The 9,850-nt window shown below is 44.5% G+C and overlaps 1 protein-coding gene across 1 annotated transcript in view; it reads left to right on the forward strand.

Moving 5' to 3' along the window:
- The window catches only part of ZFHX3 (zinc finger homeobox 3), a 217,911-nt gene extending 212,248 nt beyond the window's left edge, over positions 1–5,663 (forward strand). Inside the window, exon 10 of the mRNA XM_044986910.1 lies at positions 3,498–5,663. Within this exon, the coding sequence (XP_044842845.1) occupies positions 3,498–5,044 (1,547 nt within the window). The 3' untranslated portion in view covers positions 5,045–5,663. The remainder of the gene's footprint in view (positions 1–3,497) is intronic.
- The last annotated feature ends 4,187 nt before the right edge of the window (positions 5,664–9,850 follow it).

Raw genomic sequence — 9,850 nt, forward strand, 5'->3', positions numbered from 1 at the left:
TGTAACCTTTATAATCAGATAAACATTCACAGGTAGTAAATTTTAAATTTACTTCCTGCAGGTATCCATGCTGGTCAAGATGAATCTTGTGAAAGCTGACAGAATGTGGCAAAAAAGAGCTGTGACACAAGCAAATTAATTAAGATTTCAAATTAATATTAATCCAGATCTAGTATTTATTGCAGGAAACCAAGTGCAAGAATGTAGGAATTGCCAGTCTGGATCAAACCAGAAGTCCTTCTTGTCCAGTACCCTGTCTCCAACAGTGGCCAATATCAGCTGCTTCAAAGGAAGGTGCAAGAAACCCCACAATTGGCAGTGATGGGAGAACCTGCTCTTAGGGGAGGATCTCCTAACTCTCATTAGTCAGAGATCACTTTATGTAACTGTCTCTCAGTGGGGAGCCCTCCTTGTGTTTGGAAGAGTGGTATTTCATAATTGATACGGGACATGAATTGGAAGGAAGTTAGAGTTAGCTCTGGAATTAGAGGGGATAACTTTCAGATAGGCTGACGTGGGATGATCTGGTTGGCCGCACCAAAATAGGAAATGGAAAATGACTTCATGCTTTGAGGTAACTGGACACAGCTTTTGGTTGGGACAGAGGTAGAGGAGAAGAGTAGTCCATACTAACCAGAGCAGATCCATTCATGAGAATGCTCCAGTTATATCCCTCTAGAAAGAGCAGCAAAGAGTCCTGTGGCACCTTATAGACTAACCGACGTATTAGAGTATGAGCTTTCGTGGGTGAATACCCACTTCGTCAGATGCATACACAAAAGCTCATGCTCCGACATGTCTGTTAGTCCTGTGGCACCTTATAGACTCTTTGCTACTTTTACAGATCCAGACTAACACAGCTACCCCTCTGATACTTGCCTCTAGAAAGAGTTACCTTACAGTTCTTGTATTCCGTTGGTGATGTCTGACTAATCACATGCTCTTTCGGCTGTTGTGACTGGGAACATATGCACTATCATCACCAGAAAGTAGGGTTGCCGATATTGGTTGGACTTATTCCTGGAGGTTTCGTCACATGACATATTATTTCATTAAAGATTAATCTTTAATTCCTGGAAACTCAAGGACAGTTCTGGAGGGTTGGCAACACTACCATAAAGAAGTCGCTTGTGCTTAGTCCATAGCAGCTATTTATATTTAAAAATCCCTTCTGTGGGGTTAATTACTTATATTCTTACAAACTAGCATTTCTACATTGAGGTCTGCACCTAGTCAGATGAGGCTGTGTGAGTGATTGTTATATTGCAGAAAGGCCAGCAAAGAGAGGACCAGGGATCTGAGTTGTCTACAATCCTATTATTAGCATATGTCTACCCAGCATCTAGACATCCATGGCTGGCCCATGCCAGCGGACTCTGGCTCGTGGGGCTTGAGCTGCAGGGCTATTCCATTGCTGTTAAGATGTTCCGGGCTTGGGTGGGAGCCTGGACTCTAGGACTCTGCGAGGTGGGAAGGTCACAGAGCTTGGGCTCCAGCTAAGCCTGGAACATCTACACAGCAATGGAACAGCCCCATAGCCCAAGCCCCAGGAGCCTAAGTGAGCTGGCATGGGCCAGCCGCAGGTTTTTCTTTGCTGTGTAGACAGACCTCTAGTATTTGCTTTCAGTGGTGCCCACGGTGTACTAGGCACTGTATGGACACAGAAGAGGGCATAGTCCCTGCCTCAAAGAGTTTAGGCTGAGATTTTGCAAGCTGCTTACTGGTAATGGGCATTGAAATGCCAGGTGCCTTTGAAGATCTCGGCCTTACACTCTGAAAAGAGCTGCTGGGGAAGGGAAGGGTCATTGTGGTGATTGGCCACAGCCTAGCATTCCGTGTGATAACACTTGGCATTTAGAAACAGAGACTCTCCCAGTTTGCCACTGAACACTGGCTCCTTCTCAGGGTGGGAGCGGAGAATGGGACTATACGTTTGCCACTTTTGCCTTGCTGAAGTTTAGAGTTTTTCCAGACCTTACAATTTGCAGTGCACAATATTCCTCGCTCAGCTAGCTGATCTGGGATTGGATTGTCTGATTGCCTAAGGAAGATGTTGGCTAGTGAAAGAGTTGTGGATTGTTGTCTCTTGCTCTTCTCTTTACCTGCCCCTCTTGTTATCGACGATGGTTTCCCAGCTGTTCCCTTTTCCCCCAATCACTGGCTTTTTCGCTTGCTTTTCCAGTCCTGTGGCTGGACACAACAAACATCATATCACTTTATACACAAAACAGATTAGTTACAATGCAAGTGCTTATTCCTTTCTGTTGTCCTCCCTGGCCTCGCCAATACTCCCCTGGCTGCTCTCTCTCCGACCCCTTGGACACCCTCCAGCAGTTCCTAAATAATGGATTGTGGCAGACGTTCATCTGTCCTGGCCAAATAAGGGACGTTCCAGGCATCTCTAGTATGAAGGGGATTCTGTACTTCATATCCATGTAAGATTTCCTAGGAAAGCAGACACCTACCAGCATTCTGCAACCATCAAGAGAGGGATTTTGCCAGACTAAGAAAAGAGGGTGGGGGAGGGAGAGGTCTTCAGGTGGTTGGACACTGGCGTGAGGGGAAGATCTGCTTTCCTCGAGGAGGTCAGTAGGAGTCAGTGTGCTGGCAAAGAAAACAAGAAAAGGAGGGCTCCTCTTTTGTACCTGTTCTAACCAGTTCGTTTGCTTTTCCCCCTCCCCTCTCTTGCTCTGCACCACTCCTTTCCTTCCCTGTTTGCCCCCCCTCCAGTCACTTCTTTCCTGCTATTTGTCATTTTAAAATATTTTTAGGCTAAAATTTATTTTCATTAGTGGAAAAATGATTGCAGCACCTTCGCACCCCATCTCCCCTGCATCAGTGCTGCTGCCCACCCGTGGCATTCTGCCAAGTCAGCCCGGCCCCCGCTGCCTCTGTGCCTGACAGGATCTGCTTGTAGCCAGAACAGGTCAGGACAGTCGGGCCCCTTGCTATGGGAGTGGTACGGGAAGCTGATCTCTGGTGCCAGGTATTAGACAGCTAAATATGGTGAGTCAGACAGCCCTGTCGCCAAAACTAGGTGGGGAAACAGAACGGATTAACTCACTACTCTTAGGTGTTTATCTGGCCCGTACAGTTTGAGCTCCCGACCTCTTTACTGTCTGTATGAACACCCCCTCTAGGAGGCAGGGCAGTGCTATTATCCCCATTGTGCAGAGGGGGAACTGAGACACAGAGAGGCCAAGTGACCTTCCCCAAGGTCCCAAAGGGAGTCTGGCTGAGCAGGGAACTGAACCCGGTCTCTGGAGTCCCAGGCTAGCACCCTGACCTCACGTTTCTAAAGCACATTGTAGGTTAAAAGTGTGACTTACAGAGCTGCTCCCCTGCAGCCTGGCTCATGGCTGAGCTGCTGGCGTCAGGTGACGCTGCCGGGATCCAGCCTGGGCCGGGGACTGACATCCCTGCCCAGCCATAACTCCTGGTAGGGCTCGTCTACCTGCATGGTGCTGAGTGATTTTATTGTTGCTTCCCCCCTTTAGCTTTAACTTCTCCAAAACCCAACCTGATGGGTCTGCCCAGCACAAGCGTCCCTTCACCCGGCCTTCCCACATCTGGATTACCAAATAAACAGCCCTCCGCCTCGCTGAGCTCCCCAACTCCAGCACAAGCAACCGTGGCACTGGCCCCTCAGCAGCAGCAGCAGCGCAAGGATAAGGAAAGTGAGAAGATTAAAGAGAAGGAGAAGGCGCCTAAAGGGAAAGGGGATTCCCTGCCGGGGCCCAAGAAGGAGAAAGGAGAGGCACCCACGGCGACCCTTTCTGCCCCCCTACCCACCATGGAGTATGCGGTGGAGCCTGCCCAGCTTCAGGCCCTGCAGGCTGCCTTGAATTCAGACCCAACAGCCTTGCTTACAAGCCAATTCCTTCCCTACTTTGTCCCAGGCTTTTCACCCTATTACGCCCCTCAGATTCCTGGGGCCTTGCAGAGCGGGTACCTGCAGCCCATGTATGGCATGGAAGGCCTGTTCCCTTACAGCCCTGCTCTGTCCCAGGCTCTGCTAGGCCTGTCCCCCAGCTCCTTGCTGCAGCAGTACCAGCAATATCAGCAGAGTCTGCAGGAGGCGTTGCAGCAGCAGCAGCAGCAGCAGCAGCAGAGGCAAGTGCAGCAGCAGCAGCAGAAAATGCAGCAGCAGCAACAGCCCAAAGGAAGCCAAACCCCAGTCCCCCCGGGGGCTGCTACCCCAGACAAAGACCCTGCCAAAGAATCCCCCAAACAAGAAGAGCAGAAAAATGCACCCTGTGAGGTGTCCCCCCTCCTTCCCAAACCCCAAGAAGAGCCCGAAGCAGAAAGCAAAAGTGCGGACTCCCTGTGTGACCCCTTCATTGTTCCAAAGGTGCAGTACAAGCTGGTCTGCCGCAAGTGCCAGGCGGGCTTCAGCGACCAGGAGGCGGCCAGCAACCACCTGAAGTCCCTCTGCTTCTTCGGCCAGTCTGTGGTGAATTTGCAAGAGATGGTGCTTCATGTGCCCACTGGCAGCAGCGGCAAGGGCAGCAGCTCGTACCAGTGTGTGGCGTGCGAGAGCACAGTGTGTGGGGACGAAGCCCTGAGTCAGCATCTCGAGTCAGCCCCTCACAAACACCGAACAATCACAAGAGCAGCAAGAAACGCCAAAGAGCACCCCAGTCTATTACCTCACTCTGCCTGCCTCCCCGATCCTAGCACCGCATCTACCTCGCAGTCTGCCGCTCACTCAAACGACAGCCCCCAAGCCCCTCTGTCCTCCTCTTCAGCTTCCCCCCACGCCTCCAGAAAGTCTTGGCCTCAAGTGGTCTCCCGGGCTCCACTTGGGAAGCTGCCTCCTCCTTCTTTCCCTCCTCTCTCCTCATCTTCAACGGTTACCTCAAGTTCATGCAGCACCTCAGGGGTTCAGCCCTCGATGCCAACAGACGACTATTCGGAGGAGTCTGACACGGATCTTAGCCAAAAGTCAGATGGACCGGCTAGCCCAGGGGAGGGGCCTAAAGACCCCAGCTGCCCGAAGGACAGTGGTCTAACTAGTGTAGGAATGGACACCTTCAGATTGTAAGCTTTGAAGATGAACAATACAAAAATGAATTTAAATAAAAAAATTAATAACAAACCAATTTCAAAAATAGACTAACTGCAATTCCAAAGCTTCTAACCAAAAAAAGAAAAAGAAAAAAGAAAAAGCGTGGGTTGTTTTCCCATATAACAATGCCGGTGGGTTTTACATTTTTTTCTTTTAATTAAAAAAAAAACAAAACAAAACAAAAAAAACCTCTTACATTTGTCCTGTTGGTCTGGGAGACAAAAGTCCATACTGCCTCCTTAGTGTCTTTGGAGCGTAAACCCCTTGTATATTGCCCTTTTCCAATAACGCCCCCACATCGATAGCACAGCAGAGGCCGGCATGCACTGTATGGGAAAGCAGCCCACCGTGCTACAGTTTAAATTTCTTGCTATCTTAGCATTCAGATACCAATGGCTTGCTAAAAGAGAAAAGAAATGTAATGTCTTTTTATTCTCAGGTCAATCGCTCACACTTTGTTCTGTTTTCAGAATCATTGTTTATATATATATATATATGTGTGTGTGTGTGTGTGTGTATATATATATATATATAAATGTTTTTGTTTGTTTTTTGGGTTTTTCGTTTTGTTTTTTGTTCCAGAAAAGAATTTTGTTTTGTTGGGTTTGGGGAAGGGTTGTTTTGGGCTGGGGGGCCGGGGGAGGAGTTGTTTTTTTTTATTTAAAATGGGCAGAAAGTATTCAAGAGAAACAATGTGAATTGCTTTAGCTTTCTGGGGATTTTAAGGGTAGCTTTTCTGATGAAGCCAATTTCAAGGGGAAAAGTTAAGCACTCCCACTTTTCAGAAAAAAAAAACCACAGAGTGTTGAGGACTTGGAGCTTAAAAATAAGTTTTAAAACAACTGACTTTCTGTATTTATGATAGATATGACCATTTTTGGTGTTGAGTAGATTGTTGCATTGGAAATGAACTGAAGCAGTATGGTAGATTTAAAAGAAAAAACCCTTTTGTGTACATTTAGCTTTTGTATGGTCCAGCTGACGGCTTCTCATTTGATGTTGTCTTGTTCATTCCTAGCCAGATAGATTGCAATCCATTGACTCGCCTAAGCTTTTCTCCCGTTTGTACCTTTATTCCCCTTTCACCCATCCTGTAATCTTCCACCTATGGTCGCTGCCTTCATTTCTTAGAGGGTGGTTGCATAATTATTTTATAAAAACTAAAGAAAGAAGTTCAAAGGGTTTTGGGGGTCAGTAGGATCCCTTGCAGAATATTTTTTGTTGAGGGTTTGAAACTTTTTAAGACATATACATACGATTTACCTATGTCTGTTACCCTTGTGCACTTATCTCTCTTATTTTCCATTTTCCTTTTTTCTCGTCCTTTCCTCATTTGTAAATGCTTCAAAGATTCTGTTCCTAAACTATAAGCATTTGTTTGTTTGTTTGTGTAATTAGGCTGCAATCTGTTCCTTCTTTTAAAATAACTTTTTGTTACATTTTTTTCTCAAAAAAAAAATTCATGCTTTAAATAAAATCCAAAGACACACCCTTTCACCACTGGTGCAGAATGAGCAAAAAGGTTTCTTTTTACTTGAGAATTTGTTTCTGATTTAAACAAACAAAACTAAGTTTAAATAAAGAAAAGAATAAAAAAGTACCCAGGTTGTTATCTGTGCTTCTTCTGCAAGCAGAGAGGCAATTCTTTATGAAAATTCAACATACCAAAACACAAGTTTTTACTTCAAAGTTTTGTCCTTGTGTTAGGCAGTCTGAGTGGTGAGCAATGTACAGAAAGCAAAACAAAAACAAAACAAAAATATCCCGTATGTGAGGCACTTGTGTTTATGTTAATCTCTGTATTCCTGTTTGTGGAAAACACACACACACACACACACACCCCTTATGGTCTGTACTTTGAAAGAAAAACTTTGTGCTGCTAAAATGTAGATTTTGGAGACAGATGCTTGCTGTTTCACTTCCCTAGCCAAACATCAACAGAAACAATCTCCCTTCCTCCCCACCCCTTGAAAGTGTGAAATCATTCGCCCTGCCATCCTCCTTATATTTCAAAAGGGAACTTCGAAGACTGTGAATGCAGGTTCCATTGTTCACCTTCTGGCTTCTTTCCCCAATGTTGAAGCCACTCATCAACTTTTCAAGAGACTGGAGCATTCCGAGATATGAAACACGGATTTAATTTTTTAGCCGGGACTCTTATTTTTATGAATTTTTGGTTTTAGTTTAATGAAAGACTAGATCTTGAAATGTTGTACATATTTCTAACTAGGCTGATGCACAGTGCAAATTCCTTTTTAAATTGTTTTTTAAGTAGACAATACTAAAGAGAGTACCATCTAATATTCATACGAGTATCCAGTTGTAGCATAAGGTGTCAAAAACAAAAACAAGTACACAAAGCGTTTGCTGTTTTAACAAACTGTTTTCTTTTAACAAAAGTTCTTGTATTTCTCCCTGTGTTTGAGATGAACATTTTTTAAATTCTAAAGTTGTACAGTTTTTTGATTTCCATTATTTTATCTTGTTTGTAATTCTATGAAATATATATATATATATATAAATATATATATATATATTTTTTGGCCATTTAACTGTTGTATGTTACTCTATCTGTATCATATAGAAATATTTTGTTTTGTTTTTGGTTCTCTGTGTGATACAAGTTAACAATTTAACACTACCTTTATCTGTCAAATTCTGCTAGGTATCTTTTGAAATCTTTTCTTTTGGTTTTTATTATGTCGTTTGGTCATAGTGCAATTTCTCTCTCCTCCTTCTCCCTCTTCCTTCCCACCCACTAAAAAGTATTTTAAACTCATTTCCTTATATTTTCTAAATATTTCTAGATACTCTTTCAGTCTGAGATTGCCTCATCCTTTTGAAGTGCCATGCAGCAGTGGCTGCAGGGCCTGCTCACTCTCTCCAGCCCAGGCTGAGCTCCTGTGCTCTCACTCGAAGTGAAATTGATGAGCATCAGAAGGGTTAGGTTGCCAAAGTCTGACTCCTGCTGCAGAATTTCCACAGAGGTTGAAGGTGTTCTGTGGACTCCTCAGTTGTAAAACTGCTTCAATCGCAGATGAAATGAGTGGTGGTTTCAACCAAGTCCTTGGAGGATCATTTTCCCCATCAGATCACTATTCTCCCCGACCTCCATGGCTTCTAACACACTGTGGTACAGTTAGCAGTCGCTGCTCAGGAGAGGCCCAGAACTGGAATACCAGGGTTGAAATGCATACGAGCTGCGTTGGGAAACTTGTCTGGTGCCTGTCTGCTCACACCAAGCCCATCTGTAGCCAGCACTGTTAGTCTCTCACTCTCATGAGCGCTAACATTCATGCCAGTAAGTCAATATCTGTCTCTATTTCTGCCCTTCAGACTGGCCTTCCCTTGAGAATTTGCACCTCTCTGCTCCTTGAGAGGCTGTGGGAAGGGGGCCGTTTTCAAAGCCTTTTTAAACATTTCCCCATAATATACATTTTTCTATTTCAAATAGAAAATCCCACAAAGTGGCCTGGTGCTGGACACCAAGCCCAAAGTAGCTGGTACTACTCAGCCAGCTTAGAACAGCACCAACTAGAACCCTAGAGCTGGGGTCTCGTCCCTTCTGCTTTTCCTAGAAAAGGGGGGAGATGGGAAACCCCACAAGGAAAAGATTTTAAACACAGCACAGAGCCGGTTCCTGTTTGTTTTAAAATTCAAAGCTTTTTAAAGAGGCGAAGATGGCCAAATTTCACACACACAGGCGCCCTTTCACCACTGGTGCAGAATGAGCAAAAAGGTTTCTACACCGTAAGGCATGTGTTTAGAGGGCCAACCTGCGCCCGTGCAGCAGGCAAGGCAGGAAGATGCAGACAACAGAGAGGCATTAACACAAGCCAGCACACTTGATGTTTGTGAAAATATATTTTGCGTTTTTTAAAATAAATTAACTAAATTAAAACATTTTAAATAGAAGCAGAAATTTGGTTGGTTGGTTTGTTGGCTGAGATACTGCCCACTGTGAAACACAAAGCTTTGACTATTTTTTTGTTTATTTGGGGGGGTAAGTTTGGGTAGAACAGAAAGCGTAAATGAGGTGAAGAGGTATATGAACAGCCTTTGCAATGTACAAATAATAGAGCAAGTGAAACCAAAAATGATGTTCTTGGTGTTTTTCTATAATGTAGTCTTGTTAGCTTTTTTGTTACTGTAACAATGCTGATCTCGAACTGTACCAAAATACATGGAGACTAACAGAAACAGAAACCACATGGAACTTTCAAAACTTTAAAAAAAAATTGTCACAAAAACTTTGTTGTCATAGTTAAGTTGATTGTAGATGGTAATTGAATATACTCCTTTGAAAATATTTCATCAAGTATGTTTCCTGCTCATTGTGATACATTAAAAAAAAAATGAGCAAAAGCTCTTGTCTCCAATGTCCCCAGGTGTGTGAAGGTTTTGTGTGTGTGCATGCAAGTGTGCTCGCTGGTAGGACTGTGTGTGCACACACTTGTGCATTCATCTGTGTGCATGAAGTTAGATGTTCATGGAGATACTTGTAGGCACATGCCCCTTGTGCACTCACAAGTGTGTGTGTGTGTGTGTGTGTGTGTGCGTGCGCGCGCGCACATGCATAGTCATTTGCCCTTACAAGCATGTGGGTGTTGTGTGCCCATGGGCACTGTTTGCATTAGTATGAGAGTGCATGGGCTGGTGCTTTGAATCAGTTTTTCTCAGCATGGAGTCCAAATGTTTAATTGGAAGTAATGAGCCAAGTAGCACCATTCGTATTACAGCTTTAGGACGTGTTGTGTATGAAAAGGGCATTGTACAAGTTGA

This window comes from Mauremys mutica, chromosome 14 (assembly GCF_020497125.1).
Source record: "Mauremys mutica isolate MM-2020 ecotype Southern chromosome 14, ASM2049712v1, whole genome shotgun sequence".
NCBI lineage: Eukaryota > Metazoa > Chordata > Testudines > Geoemydidae > Mauremys > Mauremys mutica.